The sequence below is a fragment of the Nicotiana tabacum genome, chromosome 19 (assembly GCF_000715075.1).
Source record: "Nicotiana tabacum cultivar K326 chromosome 19, ASM71507v2, whole genome shotgun sequence".
Taxonomy (NCBI): Eukaryota; Viridiplantae; Streptophyta; class Magnoliopsida; order Solanales; family Solanaceae; genus Nicotiana; species Nicotiana tabacum.
This window is the reverse complement of record NC_134098.1, coordinates 104,736,443-104,755,117: the sequence shown is the minus strand read 5'-3', so window position 1 is coordinate 104,755,117 and position 18,675 is coordinate 104,736,443. Positions and strand designations below refer to the sequence as shown.

The following is an 18,675-nucleotide window of genomic DNA, read 5'->3' as shown; positions in this document are numbered from 1 at the left end:
CACATGCAAGATAGCAAATTCTCACTTTAGCTGAGAAAGAACAATGAGCCAATCAAGAAAACTAGGTGCTTGTTTATAGGCATACAGATCTACAATCACACAGGGCATCCAAACTAAAAAATACATACATCTACCGTCAAATTACTTGAAAGCAATAGGGTCAAATTTTCAGGATAACAAGCTGTAATCACTCAGGATTTCCTAGTCCTACCACTCAGAGAAGAATCTGGTGTCAAGATGGAATTGGTACTTGGAAATGTTCTGATCACGGACTGCCATTCAAGTTTGGTTTTAGCTCCTTTGTACAGCATTGATCACTTTGAAAGATTAATAGAACAAATCTAACATAAGCTAATATCAGAGCTGTGAACTCACCTCCACTGCATTTGTTATATTTTTACTGGGGAACATTACAAAGTTTGATACAGTATTCTACAAAGTTACGTCACCGAACTCTTAACTGCATAAATTGTAAAACAGCGTCTCTCTCAGTGAGTTGGATCTGGATTAAATTTCACGGATTCCCTCCAGATGAGCTCCTTGATATTTTCTTCAGTAAAAGATGGCTGCTCAAAGTCAAAACTGAAAGGTTTAGGACAAATGGGCTCCTCATTGATATCATGAAGAGGCGCCAAGTAGGGGTGGCAGAGCGCTTGATCAACTGCAAAAGATCATAAAGAGGATTAGCAATGGCAAAATCAGTTTCAGCATAAAACTTTGTTTCTAAATATAGAATTATGAGTTAGAATTGTCTCAAAGAAAGTTCTAATGAATTATCTTTACCTGTAACACGCCTGCTTGGATCAAAGACAAGCATTTTTTCAAGCAAATCAACAGCTCCAGGAGATGAATTGGGGAATCTAGCAGCAAATTGTTGTCTTGGATACTGGGGGAGCTGTCTAACATATCTCCGAGCATTATCACTCCGGAGAAATCCAAGACTGGCATCATCAGGTGATCCTATGAGCTATTTTAAACAAGTAAAGGGACCATATCAGGATTGAACTGACTAAATTACCAAAAGTGAACCTCTTTTTGTGCAAATTAACAACTAAATAAACAGGTATTTGAAGAAATTTCTAAGCAAAATACACTTGGATAGGCCACTGATCATGTTAAAGCATTATAGAGAGCAGTTATTATTCATCATTGCTGTTTACACTTATGGAATCTGTCAGGATAGAGATTGAAGGTAGACAAGCACTCATAATGCATATTTACCTCTGTGATAAGTTTCAACTGGTGAACATAGTCCTTGCCGGGAAAGAGAGGTTGTCTTGTCATCATCTCACCCAGTATGCAACCTACTGACCAGATATCAATTGCTGCTGTATATTCTGAACAATTTAGGAGCAACTCCGGTGCCCGATACCACCGCGTTACGACATACTCCGTCATGAAATCTGTCTCGGATGTTGTCCTTGCAAGCCCAAAATCTCCAACTTTAAGGTCACAATTCGCATTGAGAAACAAATTGCTAGGTTTTAGATCACGATGCAGGACGTTGGCAGAGTGAATGTACTTAAGTCCTCGTAATATTTGGTATAGGAAATACTACAAAAAGCAACAAGGAGAAGGCCACTCATGTACAGGAAGTACGCAATATGGAAAACGTAGATATATCCTAAACAAATAGACCTCTTTAAGGCAATATAGGCATGCACAATTGTTGTAGTAAATTGAGACCAGATTACAGATCTGGACAACCACAGTTATCCGGATAACTAAGATGACTCATGACTGTTCATCCTGTCATGTTTAGGGAACAAAAGTTTCTAACCTTTTTTTTTATCGGTTAATAACAGCAAAAAACCTTCTGACTTCTGCACATTCAATTCTGGATAATCATAAAATTGTTTAACCTTTTCTTCACAACTTGGCCTTACAGTGGATTTTTTTTGTAATATCATACAAAGCAGTGTTCTATAAGCCTGATGTGTGAACAAGTGTAGTTTTTGGCATGGACAAGTTTCACATTGAGTGTCAAGTGGATGCAGTGAATATCACTACCTAAGTGGAGTCTATATACTATTAGTTTACTGCTTGTAGGCTTGCCAAGTAAAAACAATATAACATGGAGAGAAAGGGTTATACATTATTCATATACTTCCAAAAAGTTGTCTTCCACCTCCTTCAGATTATCAAGCAAACAACTCTCTTCTTTTACATCCTATACTGGAACAGAACGATACCATAGATTTTCTTAAGATTGAAACCCCTGACACGAAATAGATATTTGGACAATCCTTGTTAACTTTTCCTTTTCTTGAGCTGGCAATTAAGTTGGACTATCCTTATTACTTGGGGATCTAATATAATAGCGTATATATCAAGCTAGAGACAAGCTATCCAGAGATTAGTAATGCAGGTATAGCTTGTTGTTGGATGTTTGGCTTGATATGTTACAAGTTAGTATACAATGTTATAATTTAAAATGTGTTTACATTTTAAATAAAAATAAATGTTTATTTACTATTACCCGCATTCTTATGCTTTCCTGAGCCGAGGGTCTATTGGAAACAGCCTCTCTATCCTCACAAGGTAGGGGTAAGGTCTGCGTACACACTACCCTCTCCGGACCCCACGGTGTGGGATAAGACTGGGTATGTTGTTGTTGTTGTACTATTACCCGCATTCTTATTTCACATTCTATCCTTAACTTATGCAAGTATTATTTATGAGGAAAGCAAAAGTAGTAACCAAACATTGTATTAAAAATGCTAAAATGTGGATATGAAACTTTACTCCACCAGTAGACCCTTTCTGTGAGTTGATTCTTACTTGTAATCAAAATCTCTAAATACTACTGTTTAAAAAAAAAAATTGATTGTTTACTACTCTCCCTAAAATTATATTCATGTTGACTTTAAAACTTCTACATGATAGACTTTTCCAAGCAGTTTATTATTTTTGTCATTTCTTCCGAAAATGTTTGAATTTCTGTCCTAAAGTAGCTGTGACCAAAGCCTAATTTGACCTTTGCAGATCAAAATTGTGCAAAAATTTTGGGACAGAGAGAGTGATATGGAGGGATTACCAGACGTAAAAGTACAAAGTGCAGAATCTCAAGAATCTCAAAAAATCATCCAACAACATTTTTAAGCTGGACTCTTAAATCCGGAATTTGGGGGGGGGGAGTTTCACTTGAGTGAGAAACCCGGGGGGGGGGGAAGCAAGGCCAAATAGTACCATCTTTGTAACCCAAAGATCACTTTATGTTCAAGTCTTTGATACAAAACAATCCAGAAACCAATTATACCAGCTACATGGGAATTCATTATGTTAAAGGAAATTATAGACGGGTCACCTATTCCTTGTTGATTGGTTGAGTAATGGTTTCTCATCTTTACTTGAACATCATACTTGACCAGGTGTCCCTTTGCTTTAAACTTTAATTAAATGAGATAAAATGGAGTCATCAGTAAACCATAAGAAAGTCTAGCTTACCCGACAGTGATCATCAGTCAACTGTTGGTTGGAACGAATTATCTGATGAAGATCAGTGTCCATCAATTCATAAACAATGTAGACATCATTGAAATTCTCAGTTTGTGGAGGCCTTATAATATCTTTAGTGGCAATCACCTGTGGTAATTATAAAAGGTAAAATGTTATCATTCTGAAAAAACTGATACGTCGAATCATTATTCCCAAGACAAGAAAAGAATATGAAGACCAACAATACACGAATAACTCCATAAATAAAGTTTTCTTGAAGGAGATAGAAAAATATCTAACATAAAAGATATGACAAATTCACGAAGTGAACGAAGAAAAGAGTTTATGAAATAAACTATTCTTGAAAGAAGATATGTAAGGAGGGCATAGGCTATTTGAGCACCTTAAGAGTAAGGTATTAGTTAACCATAAATGCACATACCTTACCTTATCAAAAAAATAAAGTTACCATAAATGCACATGCTTCCAATTTCTTAACAGCAGAGTCTATGCATAGGAGTCAACAGCTCACCTTACTCTTAGTCATGGTTTTTTTTCATATAAGGTGAGAAATTTCATTTAAACTGTACCAAGGAGCAAATATGTACAGCCAAAATTTCATCCTCCCTCTCTTTAAGCTTGCAGGGAGTGCATGAAATCAGTAATAGTGTTTACATCAAAATCAAAAGACAGTTTACACCAGGAACTCTTGCCAAAGGGTTAACCATTACTATGGAATTCTGAAAGAACTATTTACCTAAAACTGTACTCTTAGGCATTTCTCCTATTCTTTTTACAGCTAACTATCTATAAAAATTAATGGCCCTTGAGACATCTTCCCTTCCTTTACCTCTCGGCTTCAACTGAAGGCAGGAGGAGGTAGAGATAGGATCCAGCATGCTTCACTTTGTTTTCAGTGAAAGCAGGCTTCAATTTTATCGCCTACATTGCCAGAAATCATGGAAAAGTTTCCCTCTAAAAAATCAATTTCTACCATCAAGAAAAACTCTACCATTTAAAAATCTGATTTCCATGGTGTTCCTTCTTCTATCACTTTCTTTTCTCGAAATTATACAGGCAAGGTATCTAAAAGTTCAAACAAAAAGGGGTATCCAAAAGGTGAATACAACTACTATCATCACCAATTCTTACTGGTGTCATCACCTTTTGGTAATAAGTGGTATACATAATTATTTCAGCAAAGTAAAGATAGTAGCTCTGGACGCCTCAAATCTCTCTCAGATCAACCATCTCTGGTTCATAACCCTGTCTTCTGCCTACTCTAGTTACTTGTGATGCAGTTCACAACCATTCCATCTACCCACCCTCCCCGAAGTAATAGAAAGGAAGGGGAAACAACAGCTCATTATGTCTAGTAACAACCAAGGAGCAAAGAAAACAAAAAGATATTTACAAGGGTTGCTCCTTATAGATGGCTAGGGGAAAAGCAATGCTGTCTCCTATAAACTGCAACGACAAGTGACTACTAAGTTATATGTTGCTATACTGAATAGCGAACAAAAAAAGACCAGCACAATAACAGATAAGTCAGTTTTCATGCAAGTAAATGCGCAAGCTAACACGACAAAGTAATGGAACAATCTGAGGAGTGGGGTCAATCGTGGAATTTGTGAAGTAATGTCAATACTCACATTGTCATGATCCATGTGACGAAGAAGCTTTATCTCTCGTAGTGTCCTTTTCGCATCAATTCTATTATCAAATGCATTGCCAATCTTCTTAATAGCTACTTCCTCACGTGTTTCAGAGTTCATAGCGGCACTGAAGGAAAATAAAAAATCACATTTTTCCTTCACATACTAAATAAACAGAGGAAAGAAGTTAAATAGAGGGCAAGGACAACATATAAGATCCTAAGAAAAGCAAAAGGCAAAAACTTCTATTTTCTCTTGCCGAGACTCCACTTACTAACACAAGATAGATATTTAAGAGTAAAGTGTTCATGGAGAGAAGCTACTACTAGTTGGACCCCAAAAAAATCAAGCGATTGTGTGATAACTTTTTCTCGGGAATATTATAGAATGATCTAAAGAGGGTCAATTGGATATAGTTGTGACATAATGAAACTGAGAGTGAAAGTAATAAATAGATACATGAAAGCCATTTCCGTATATGACGGTAAGGAAGAAACAGCATAGGGGAAACCATACTTGCCAATCTTCAGCAGCAAAAAGCTCTAAGTTTTAAGCCCCCCGACTCATTATAAGACACCTAGTGGCTTCTTTGTATCAGGAAATGACCAACATAAGAAAAGTTCATCAGGGTTCAGAATATCTCCGCTCCGCCACTCTTCTTAACACAAACATAGTAACTTTCCAAGCCAAGTGCCCATCGTCCCAAGACCAAATTACAGTTTTTCATTTTACTTCAGGTTCAAGCCAATTCTTGCATTAACACCTTTAAAAATTTTGTATTCTTCCAAAAATTCTAGCTTAGTACTAGTCAATATGAGACCTATAAGATTCAACAGTGCCACAGCTATTAAGTTAGGATGGACCTCAAGAGAAAACACATAACTAAGCACTTAGCAAACACAACCTAGGAAACTCATCAAAGGCACTTTTCTTGATAGTTCACAAACTTCCACATTAGACCAAATCAAAGAAATTTGAAACCAAAAGATACCCAGAAACACACAATCTTTCTTTTAATCACAATGGTCACCGGGGCCAACATGCACGCATATCAATTAACAAGACCTTTGACAGATAACTTGTATAGGTCAATATCCACTCAAGGGCAAGCTTAGTTCCTCCTCATAGACTATAACCTAAACCAGGCGGTAATACACTTAACCCATAAACTATTACAAAAATAAAAGAAGAATTAATTCAAAGAAAAGAGCTTGAAGTTCAAAAGGGGATAATAGTAGTATTATTCATACCAAACGATGCCATAAGCTCCACGACCAACCGGCCTAAGGGGAACATACTTTTTGGAAACTTCAAAGAGATTACCATACACATTATACTGCGCATAACGACCCCCATGTGTTGGAACTCCTTTGAAATTACTTTGTACACCTTGATCACCTGAAATTGCTTCCATAGGAAATCAACCCAACAAAAAATTTAGAAAATTCTTTTTTTTTTCTTCGAAAAATTGAAATCTTGGGCAAAACCCAGTTCAAAGACAGTTTTTAATGGGCCTGTTAGTGTCGGTAGCCTTTCAAGAAGAAGATGTGAAGAGCTCTTTTGACATTTCTTTGAGTGGTGACCTTCTTTCTTGTTTTTCTTTTCCCTTTCTTTTGTTTTTTTCCTTTTCTTTTACTTTCCTTTATCTTTCCTAAATTTATCAAATTTTCCGGAGAAAACTTTGGGGAAGGACGTGTGTGAACTTTTGAACATTGGCCTTCACTATTTCAATACTAGATGCACTTATGGTCTTATGCCAGCTCTATTGTGAAAGTATGGCTAACGTGGTTACCTTATTTGCTATTACCTCCGTTCATTTTTAGCTAGTGTTTGTTCATAAATTTTCAAATTTATTCTAAAAAATCTGATTTAGGTGAAGTTTGGTTTGAAGATAAAAATGTGTTTGGACATCTATTTTGGGTGAAGTTTGGTTTGAAAAAATATAAAATATAACTTATACTCACAAGTTCTATAAACTATCACAAATACCCAACATTACCATTATTAATAACATTCATTATATTATCGCAAACCATAGTCCTGAACATAAATAAATTTGATACAAAATTATCATTTTTATAATAAACTACATGATACACTATCAGATGACCGAGAAGACGAAACAACATCGTTACAAAATAATAAATGGTGGACTCTTTTATAAAATACAAAAGTTTGGATCAATTTTTAAAAAATATAATAGTGATATTTTGGCCCAAAACCAGCTATTGAGCTGGTTTTGGGATTTGGGATTTGGCCAAAATGTGGGCAAAATCTATGGCCAAACATGTGTTTGCCAAATAAAACCCAAGTTTATTTTGACAAAATCCAAACGGGTCCTTAGTTGTTAACTTTTGATTTTGCACTCCCTTTAAAAAATATAAAGTATCTATATTACAATTTAACTTATAATAATGATATCATTTCAAAAAGTCTTGGGAAATGATTCGTGGAATGAGTAGTTAATGATAAGGATAAAGTAGGAGAAAAAATGTTGTCTTTTTCTTAATTTGCCAATAAAAGTGAAATATATTTTTAGTATAGTACACAACTAAAATTGAACGAATGAAGTAGTTAATTATTTTTATATTGAAATCAGCTAGTAATGTATTACTCGAGTTAGATGTAAAGTTTATAATGCTCTTTGTAACTTCAATATACTCTCAAAAAATTTCCAAGAATTAAAGTAAGAATGTTCTAGAAAAGATTATCAAGGAAAATTGCTAGCGTAGGAAAATTATGGTCTACCTTTATAACCTATTATCACATTGACTTTTCAATGTATCAAATTGATCACTCCTCTCCAAGTATATATATTTATATCGTGGCAGCTTGGAATTGGAATATTTTGAGTAATTACGTACATATGGTTGGTTGTTCTACAGATTTTCTTTGAAGACTCTGATATTTTATTCTTGGAAGCTATGAGCAGTTGGAAAAAAAAATTGTTTTTTATCCAGTCAAGTTGGCCATTGGTAACCTCATTTTGTTCGACTAGTGCAAGAAACCTTTGTTTTGCTTTTTGGTCTACCCATAGAATTGAAAGTAGAACAATCCATTTAACCCCATTCATGCTACTCCTAACTATTGAGCCAAACTAATATTCCATTTCCGCTCTAACCATATTCCCATTAATAAGAATTAAGAACCTTCTTTTTAAAAGAAAAAAATCAGCAGTAAGAGGATGGCAACCTAACATTAAAAATGACATCACTCCTAAGATGAATTTCGTTTTAGTATTTCATTATTCGAAAGGCGAGAAAACACTATTAACAAAAAACGTTAAAAGTCTAATTCTATATCCGGAAAAAAAAATACTCCTGTCTTGTCTAACTGTAGGTAAATTAAAGGTGAATGAATTAAGAAATTACAACTTCTAGGACCTTATCTCTGAGTATGTGTACAATTAAGTCGGAGAGGGATGGCTCAAACTTGCATATATTCGCTTATTAATCCATCCAATATAGTAGTACCAAACTACCAATTAATACAGTAATAAACTAGAGGGATCTATCTCCATGGCCGGAGGTTTGGAGGGAGACCCTAGAGTCTAAAGGTTTCAAGTTGAACAGGACCAAAACGGAATACTTGGAGTGCAAGTTCAACGACGTAACCCAGGAAGCGGACATGGAGGTGAGGCTTGATACACAAGTCATCCCCAATAGAGTAAGTTTTAGGTATCTTGGGTCAATAATACAAAAAAATAGGGAGGTTGATGAGGATGCCACACATCGTATCGCGTCAGGGTGGATGAAATGGAGTTCGCTTCCGATGTCTTGTGTGATAAGAATATTCCACTAAAACTTAAAGGTAAGTTCTATAGAGTGATGGTTAGACCGACTATGTTGTATGGAGTAGAGTGTTGGCCAGTCAAGAACTCTCATGTCCAAAAGATAAAAGTAGCTGAAATAAGAATGTTGAAATGGCTGTGCGGGCATACCCGATTTGATAAGATTAGGAATGGAGTTATTTGAGAAAAGGCGAAAGTGGCCTCCGTGGAGGATAATATGCGGGAGGCGAGGCTGAGATGGTTCGGACAAAGGAGAAACATTGATGCCCCAGTTATGAGGTGTGAGAGGTTAGCAACAGTAGGTATGAGGAGGGGTAGCGGCATGCCGAAAAAGTATCGGAGAGCGGTGATTAGGCAGGATATGACGCAGTTGGAGCTTACCGCGGACATGTCCCTTGATAGGAGGTTGTGGAGGTCGAGTATTAGGGTAGAAGGCTAGTGGGTAGTCGAGCGCGCTGCTCTTTCTTTCCCAAACCTATAACATTAGTATTAGTATGGTATCCCTTTTACTCATAGACTGCTATCTTTACTTGCTGTTTGATTGGCATCTTTCGCTTTGATTTTTTAATATACTGTTGTTGTTACTACTTGTGGCCTATGCTTCTTTATGTATATGTGATATTGCTATAAAGCGCATTTCATCTACTCTTTAGTCTAGGGTCTATCAGAAACAACATCTATGACCTACTAGCCAGTGTATGACATTTGGTATTGCCAGCGGTTGGTGAGAGTTTTATTACGACAGGTCAAGTAAATATGGTACTCATCTCATAATTCAAAGGGATAAGTAAAATTACCCAAGCCACCTACCAAAAAACATTCCTATAAGAAAAGAGAGGAGTTATCTCAACTCTCAAGTATTATCATCTCTACCTTCGTTAGTATACACTGTTGTTAGCACTTGAAAAGTCAAACAGATTTCTCTTCGGGTTACGAATTTTTCGCACTCTTTCTAAATATTTTTGTAAGGAGTGTATATTATGTAAATTTTTAATATATAAACTTTATTTCAATAAATTTTAAAGTGCCAAAATAAAAATTGAAGTCGAAGAACCGTCTACGTATTTGGTCTAAGAATAGTGATGTAAATGGAGTTGGAAGCTAGTCAATTCCCCCGCTCTTTGCGCCATCTCTGACTATAATTTTTCTTCACGAAATTGTACTTTACCTCTTTTCTTTTCCTTTGTTTTCTGGTCACCACGTTGGAATTAGCTGTCTTTAACGTCGGAAACACGTCTGTCCAACAACCCACTTGCTTAATCAAAAGTCGGAAAATTTTCTCCATACCGCAATGTCCCTTCAAACTAAAAACATGGATCCACTTACAGCATTAAACCTTACCCAACATTATTTCAAGCTTAAACACACAAAAAGAAATCAGATTTAGCTTCCAGAAAACAAAAGATAGAGCAGAAAAGTTATAAATTGATCTGTTAGCAGGGATGACAACTTTATACATCATAGACATAGTATAAAAGTACAGATATATATATCCAACACCACATAACAAGTATATAGCAACGACAAACAACCTTTATCACAACAATAACTATATATTGCACTACTTAGCAGTACATCATATTTAACCAGAAAGCACAAAACTCCACATCGACACACGCACCCACAACCATGTGTATACGCAAAAGACTCCCTTTTTCCTAACATTCACTTCACCATTTGTTTTTGTACATTGTTGTTTGGTAGCACTGGTTTAATGACTGCACTACCAACTCTAAGATTACAAAGCAAAGCATCACGTCCGGTTAGAAGGATCTGAAAGAACTTATCTGTCTCCTTTGTTAGGAGATCTAGTCCTTCCGAAAGTTTTTCTGTCTTTTTAGTCAGATCTGAAGTTAGAACTTCCAACTGTTCTGCATCAATAGGGTCTATTCCATCCTGTATGACTGGGTATAACTTCTTCACGCTTACATCCACTGCTTCAAGCTCCTTCAATGCTGTGAACTTCCCTCCGGAATATATGCTCCTGATCTCCCCACTAATAAAATCATGAAGATCAACAAAAGCTTCAGTCCACAAGCAAGTCACGTGAACCTGAAGATCCTTCAATTTCTTCGCGGAACCTGAGAATGCAACAGCAAAGATGCTACATATGAAAACAGTTACAACCCTCACTCCATACATTGCGTGCATCAGAACCTTCCCTTTCGCAGAATTCTTGATCTTGGGTAGGTTCAGTGATTCAGTGAGGCTGTCCAAGATGGCAAAGCAATTCTCCAGTCTGTGGTTCTTTGAATTAATATGATGCTTCCATCCGTCCAACGAAGAACGAGCCTTCATGAACTGTGTTGAGGAGCCATCCAAGTTGTGCAAGCCGCATTGAAGATAAAGGTGGCCTTGGCTAAGCCTGGATATCTCAGAGCTGTAGGCAATGCACATATCCAGCATCTTCAAACTATTGTCCAAGTAGACATCAATCCACTTCTCATCCCAGTCAGATACAGGAAGCTCAAGATCAGTAATAAGAGTTTTCACATCTGTATGAATTGCACAAAGTGTGCTTATTGCTTGTTTCATCCATGATAGGCTAAGGATATCTTCCTTGCCTCCAGGCTTAAGACTCTTAAGCCTCCCTGCTAATGTCCCCTCAAAAGCATTCAACAGAGCAAGAAGCCTAGGAGACAAGTACGAGCCCTTGGGTAATATCATTTTGAAAGGATTTCCAAATCGGAGAGAAGGGCGGTGTGGTTCCTGTGGGAGACTCATTTGGATATAGATAAACTGCACAGAAAGCAGAGAAAAAGACACTGTCAATAAAATTATAAATTCAGTAAACCAAGTTTTAGCTTTTACCCAGGAAATCACACCCCATAACTTAAAGAAGATTCCCCTTGTATATGGAGCAAATATTCTAGCATACTTCTCATTAAAACAGTAAACAAACTACATAATTATGATTTTGCAGCAAATAGTACATACTACTTGACAGATAAGCTTGAACGAATCAACAAGAGGTACATGCCACAACTACAAAAAGAACTCTTGCTAAACGAAAGAGAAGCCGCATACCGCACAGATAAACCTAGCATATCTAGAGGATGTGTCTGGTAACAGGGAAAGCCCCAATGGCTGTTTCTCTACCTGTTGGGGAGATGCCAACCATCTCTCCTTTCTATGAACATATGGCCGCAGCCTCACCCAGCAAATCCACTCAACCATGGCAAGAAGACCATGTTATTCTCTATTCTCAATAATTCTTTTTTAAAGAGTTGAGGAAACCAAAACTATTAACCAAAGTACCTTAGAACTTTTAACTAGGGTTCAAAAGGAAACAAAAACAAACAGAGTAACTGCTTGAATGGATCAACTCTTCCTTTTATTCACAAAAAAGGTTACCTCATAGAATCTAGGTACAGAAACTCAAATCCATAAACCTTTTCAAAAGAAAATATATATTTTTTGTTTATTACCATTAAGATAAGATTTTGCTAATCACTGATTGAGGGGAAAGAGCACAAACTGACATTAGAATCTCACGAAACGAAAAAAAAAAAATCAAAGCTTGTGGCACAGATATATCCACAGATCCAAAACCAACTCACAATCCATGCGTTTAAGCACAAAAGTATACATGGATCTAAGAAAATATTGAAAATTCAAGATTTTAGCACTAACATATCCGTAGATCTAAGTCAAAATTTCATGCTTTTAACTCAGGTACATCCATAGATCTCAAACAGCTCAAAATTCATTCATTTAGGCACAGATCTAAAACAAACTCCAGTATCTAAACAAGAGAAAAACAAATCAAAGCAAATTAACCACCAAATTAAGCGATAATTACATCGGAAACACTGACCTAATAGACGGATTATTCAAATCCGGAGGTGATCCAAAACGGTCAACGCCTTAAAAGCTGCACCGATTTTCACAAAGCTGTATCAGAAAATTTCGAGTCAAACCCTAAAGTTCTATACACACACACATACATAGAGAATAAAGAAAAATTATTATGAAAGTAGTGAGAGGAAATGGCCGTACCTGATATAGAGTACAGAGACGAAACGGTAAACAGAAGCGCCGTGGAAAGTTCGCAAGGTCCGCGTTGTTTTGGGAGGTGATAAGGGTTTGGTTTTATGGGGACAATAATGTCCTTGTGCAAAATTTGGCCGTTGGATTTTCATTATCACAATTGTGGATAAATGAGTGGTTACCACTGATTTTTCTTTCTTTTATTTTATTTTATTATTAATGCGAATGGATTGTGCATATAGTCACTAATAATAATATAATTTAAAAAAATTGCGCTTATGCACTGTAATATCCATTTTGTTTTTCAAAATAATCTAATTTTTATATTACTAGTGTACGTATCTTTATTTCCATATTTTATCATATATAAAATAGTACAAAAAATTTCAGTATTTGGTAAGAAAAACTTAAGAATAAGTGATACTCTTGCACTTAAACAATATTAGTCTTAACATATGCGCATTGCGCGTGTACCCATGTTAATAAAAATAAAAAATTTAAAATAATATAAATAGTATATTTAAAAGATATTTGTGACAAATAAAAATTAGCAAAAATATGATTTCCAAGGATAATGCTTTCAACCCACACTAATTAACTTTTTCAAAAGCCAAAATTCTCATCATCTTGTGATAAATACGTTTTCTTAGCTTTTTGTAATGATGTTAAATTCTAAGACATATTACGCATGTTGATGTTATAATTATATTATTTTTTTATTAAGCAATTATGTTATTTGATATTTTGTATTTCTGCTTAACGTCTATAGTTGCTGATAAAGTAATTTTGAATAACTGAAAAAGAATTAAAATTGCTAGTATTTGGCCATATGAGAATAAAAAGAGAGAAGAATAGTCAAAAAAATATTTTTTATGCCCAATACCTTGCTTTAAATTGATAGTATTTGGAGCCAGATTTCACATTTTTTTTTTTAAAAAGCACGAAAAGAAAAAAAGAAACTAATAATTTTTCAATACTGGTCTACACCAAACAATGTTGATGGAAAACCCCGAGAAGATATAATAAGCCGCTGACCTCGAGAAATTTTTCAATGTTTATTAAGATTTATAAAGAAAAATCATACTTGATTTTAAATTTTTAAAATTAGGTATTCGTACGTTTTTCAAATAAAAAAAAATAGAATTTTAATTTTTAGAAAAATAATTAAATTATTATTCTTAAATATTAAAAAAATAACTATTTTATCTAATGAGCAGTGTCCATAATCAAAGATTTAGAACTCTAGTATATGTTGCACATGTATGTGTCCGTATATTTTAGAAGGATTTAGAACAAACATTAACAATACAAAAATGTCTTTATAATTAGTACAATATATTAATAGTTGGCAGAAGGTTGCTCTTCTTAGACTATCAACCACATTTACTTTATAAATTAATATACTTGATTTTTAAATACCCAATAGAATAACAATGTTTATATTTAGCATAGAAAAGAATATCAACTAATTAATACAGCCTAAACATAAAAGGATTACAAAGTTGCAAAACTTTGTATAATTCAAAATATTAGGAAATTAATTTAATGACTATTTCTAAATATTAGAAAAATAATTAAATAATTATTTTTAAGTATTATAAAAATAATAAATAAATATTCCTAAGTATTAGATAATTAATTGAATTACTATTTTGTCTAGCGTGAACTCTATTTTTTAAGAGTAAATAAGACGGACGACATTTGATAAGGGCCTTCGTGCTTTTAATATAACTAGTTTTAGGGTACGCGCGTTACACGTGTAAGACGCGCATGTTAGTAAGAAAATTGTATATAACAAGAACGAACAATGTATAATAGTAATTAATGTCCAAATAAATTCAACATGCAATTGAAATAAAAATTGAGTGTAATTACATTAATATCATAGGTGAATTCAAATATGTTGGATATCTTCTGAACCTGCAAATGTCAACACTTTGATTGGTTAAGGTAGCGATATAACATTTGTAATTATAAATAATATATTTTATGATTTAATAACAGTTATATTGTTATATCTTATATAATATCTCTTTATAGATAATATTAAAAATATTTAAAAGAAGATTTAAAAGAAATACTTAAACCACTAATAAGGATTTAACATAACAAAAACAATTATTTGCTAATGCACTCACGTATGTTAATCTAACCAGAATGCACGTACTACTAAACTATTAATTTTTATACTTCTTACCTTGTCACCCCTCCTAACCTAGTTAGGATCCTCTAATGTTGCAATTTTTTTTATGGAGAATTACAATCCATCATCACTAATATTAACAAACATAAATTATTTCTTGGTGAGATAGGGCTTTAATTTTTGACTTCGTATATTTATAAATTTATTTGGAGACCATACATTGAGAAATATCGTATCAAATTGAGGATTGATATGCTTTTGTTCACATATACAAGAACACACCTTATTGCACAGTAAACTTAATTTCTAATAGTAGCATAAATATCAAATAAAGCTACATGAACCAGTAAAAACTATCAAAATTTTGGGTATATGCAAGGACACCAATTGCCAAGAGCTATTATTTAAGAACACAATTATAATATTGTGATATGTATAATATAGTCAATTAAAAGAAGTAACTAAACTTATTTTTTTCTTACAAAATATGAGCAACTTGAGCTGGCATAACAATTAGTAATTAAAACTATTAAACACAAAGTGAAAATAATCTTAAATTAATAAAGTATACAATTTATATGAGTTAGAATGTCTAACCGATTTTATGTGATGAATGCAATGATCTAAAGAACCTGTACAACATTCGTATATGAGTTAATTTTAAACCAATGATCATATATGAGACATTGTAAATAAAAGCACAATTGACAAACTTTTTATATGCAATTGTTTATGAGTAATGCATTAAAGATCATTATTACGTAAGTTCAAGCATATAGAACAAGGTAGAAAATTTACCTCAATTCGCAAGCAAGTTTACCTATACGAACGTTGATACTATAAACGATTTATAATAAAGAATGCAGGTTAACGACTTTTTTTATAAAATGGTTAGCTCCTCTTTATTTTAACTATTTTGGTTCTAAAATTCTAGAAACCTAAATTGAATCCTAAATATAAATAAAGTGAAGATACAACATTACCATAAACTACGATCGGTAAACTAATATTAAATTGAATCCTAACCTACACAAAAAAAAAAACAATAAAAATTGCCGATACAAAAGAAACAATGGAAAAAGACACACCATAATTAAAAAGAAAGAATCCTAAAAGTAAAGGAAACAAAACCAAAGGAAAAGAAATCGTAAGGCAAGAATCCCCAAGTAGTGTAAATTCTAAAGAATTCTAAACCTAAAAGGAAGTACACGGCATTTTTTGATTTTGGGAAGAAAAAAAAAGAAATTAATGATTATAATTACAAATATATCCAACATAAAATGCACTTACGAAGGATAAAAAAGGCAAACGACATTTCGATAGGGTTTTCGTGCTTTTAGTATAGTATAGATAGATATAGATATAGATATATCTGCACATTATTTTGAATAAAAAATTTATCCTTGATTATAATTGAATAATTTTTTAATTTGCAACTAGCATTGTTTTTGGATTTAAAGTTTCTTTATTTAATGTACATGGAGCCCGAATGAGACCATTGTACTTGGAACTTTTTTTTAAGCGGTAGCTAATTAACCTTTGAACAATCTCTTTGCCCACACAGATATTTTATTTCTAGCTCTTCTTTTTTTATTATAAGATATGTTTTTATTATTTATGAGAATTATTTTATTGCAATATGGCGAGGAAGTGTGTAGAAGATTGAACACGGCAAAAATCTCACGGTTAGTATTTTGGTGACTTCAGCCATGTCTGTTTGTTGGGATCCATCAGATCCCATACTCTCCCATTTGTAGTATTGCTTTTACTTTTCCGCACGAGTTTCTCTACAAAATACTTATCTAAAAAAAAATTTGGTTTGATTTTTTGGCAAAGTTTTGAAAACAAATTCTATCGTAAAGGCCCTAATTAATTAGTGTTACACTTTTGCACTTTATTTTAAAGTAGCAAGCAATGAATGAGGTTTTGACCAAATGGTCAAATTAGTACGCGTAACCATATTAATTCATTTTCTTTATAATTCAAAGGGAGGATGAAATCTTCCAGATTAAGCGAAAGTGATTTTGAAAATTAATCTAATATCCATTTAAAATATAAATATAATCCCATTACAACGTTCCATTACAGTATCCATCATCTACCAAAGTTCGGATATTACAATTTTACACCTAACGAGTAAATAAATAACATATGTTTGCACATAAATTTTATTATTTAACTATAATTACTTAATATACATTCTATCTTATTTTTCACTTAAACATAAGTATGTCGTAATCGGCGGGCCAATTCCGATTACGTGCTTGAACATATCCAATCCTTTGACACTTTGCAGTTCCAGCATTTTCCAGTGGGCTAAATTAGACATGGCAACTGGCAAGTAATTAGTAATGTATATACTCGGTTGTCGAGTATTATTCGGCCCAAAATGTAGTTGGGCCTCTTTCTGGGGCTACATATTGGGCTAGGTTTCTTCATCAAAAGGCCCATTTCCTCCCATTTTATCCCATTTTGCTTTAGTGATCTTTACACAAATAGCCGGTCATATTCACTGTTTACTTTTTGAGCCATATATATATATATATATATAATATACATTGATTATACATAATTATACACATATAATACATAAATTATGCATATATTATACTCCCATTGCTATTTTTAGTTTAACTGGTTGAATGAGTGGCTATTTGAGTTAATTCTTCTTTTAACTACATATTGGGCCAGGTTGCTCTATTTTGTTACCGAGATGTTACAACAACATACTCAGTGTGATCCTACTTGGTCTGAGAAGGGTGGGATATATAGAAATCTTACTCCTACTTTGTGTGAGGTAGAGAGATTATTTTCAATAGACCATCGGCTCAATAAAAGCGTTTTCAAAACAGGTGTGAAAATACAAGAGTAAAAGAGCTAAAATGAAAATACTAGAGAAAGGAAATGTATTAGCATAAAAAATAGTAAAGATAATCAAAGTAAAAAATAATAATAATAAATTAACTAGAAAACAAAAGTTATAAATTGGGAGGGAGTGAGGACCAAAAGGCCCCTCAAAATTATTTATGAGAACATCTTAGAGCCCGTTTGGACATAAGAAATTTTTTATTTTTTTCGAAAAATTTTCACTTTTTTTCGAAATAAGTGTTTGGTCATAAATTTTTTAATTTTCACTTGAAGATGCATTTTGGAATTTTTCGAAAATTTTAAAAACTCCAAAAAGTTGTTTTACAAATTTTTACTCAGATCACTCACAAAACTTCAAAAACAACTAAAATTATATTCATATTCAAACACAACTCTAATTTTCAAATACCATTTTCACTTTGAATTTTTTTTTGAAAGTTTATAATTCTTATGTCCAAATGCCCACTTGGTAATAAAAGAATCACATGAATGCACACTAACTTCCAACAACAATAAGCAATCTTGCTGCAAATTCATAAATGTCACGTCCCCAGCGCAGACCTGTTCCACTCATTACGCTATTCTTACTTTACCAGGCAATCAACCCCATATGACAAAAAATAAGAGTAATAAATTAACACCAGAAAGAATTAAAGACAATCTTGATTTGGAATAACAAAGTAATAGTAGCACAAATCTGACATTTAGATTCCATTCAAAAATGTCCCTGCGTCCCACTATAGTTAATTCTCTCACATCAAATGGCTAATTTTGTATCTTTATATAACCAG

General features: G+C 33.6%; 2 protein-coding genes and 1 pseudogene across 3 annotated transcripts; all 3 read right to left on the bottom strand.

The window, feature by feature from the left end:
- Window positions 1–13: 13 nt before the first annotated feature.
- Window positions 14–6,646, bottom strand: LOC107794128 (mitogen-activated protein kinase homolog MMK2). Its single transcript, NM_001325573.1, is given in 6 exon segments — window positions 14–661; window positions 784–967; window positions 1,222–1,554; window positions 3,448–3,585; window positions 5,091–5,220; window positions 6,344–6,646. Coding segments are annotated over 6 exon segments (1,122 nt in total). The 5' UTR covers window positions 6,508–6,646; the 3' UTR covers window positions 14–488.
- Window positions 6,647–10,350: 3,704 nt separating this feature from the next.
- On the bottom strand, window positions 10,351–13,022 carry LOC107794129 (protein BPS1, chloroplastic-like). 2 transcript variants are annotated; one of them, XM_016616591.2, is made up of 3 exons: window positions 12,883–13,022; window positions 12,701–12,777; window positions 10,351–11,622 (listed from the first exon to the last, which is right to left on the bottom strand). In XM_016616591.2, the coding sequence occupies exon 3, from the start codon at window positions 11,605–11,607 to the stop codon at window positions 10,549–10,551; it is 1,059 nt and encodes a 352-aa protein (XP_016472077.2). In that variant the 5' UTR covers window positions 11,608–11,622; window positions 12,701–12,777; window positions 12,883–13,022; the 3' UTR covers window positions 10,351–10,548. The 2 variants fall into 2 exon arrangements, with proteins under 2 accessions (XP_016472077.2, XP_016472079.2); XM_016616593.2 differs by having other exon boundaries at window positions 12,701–12,757; window positions 12,883–13,020.
- Window positions 11,873–12,023, bottom strand: LOC142174020 (U6atac minor spliceosomal RNA; annotated as a pseudogene).
- Window positions 13,023–18,675: the final 5,653 nt, after the last annotated feature.

Coding starts and splice junctions, on each gene's coding strand:
- LOC107794129 (XM_016616591.2), bottom strand. CDS start 11,607: ATGAGTCTCCCACAGGAACCACACCGCCCTTCTCTCCGATTTGGAAAT.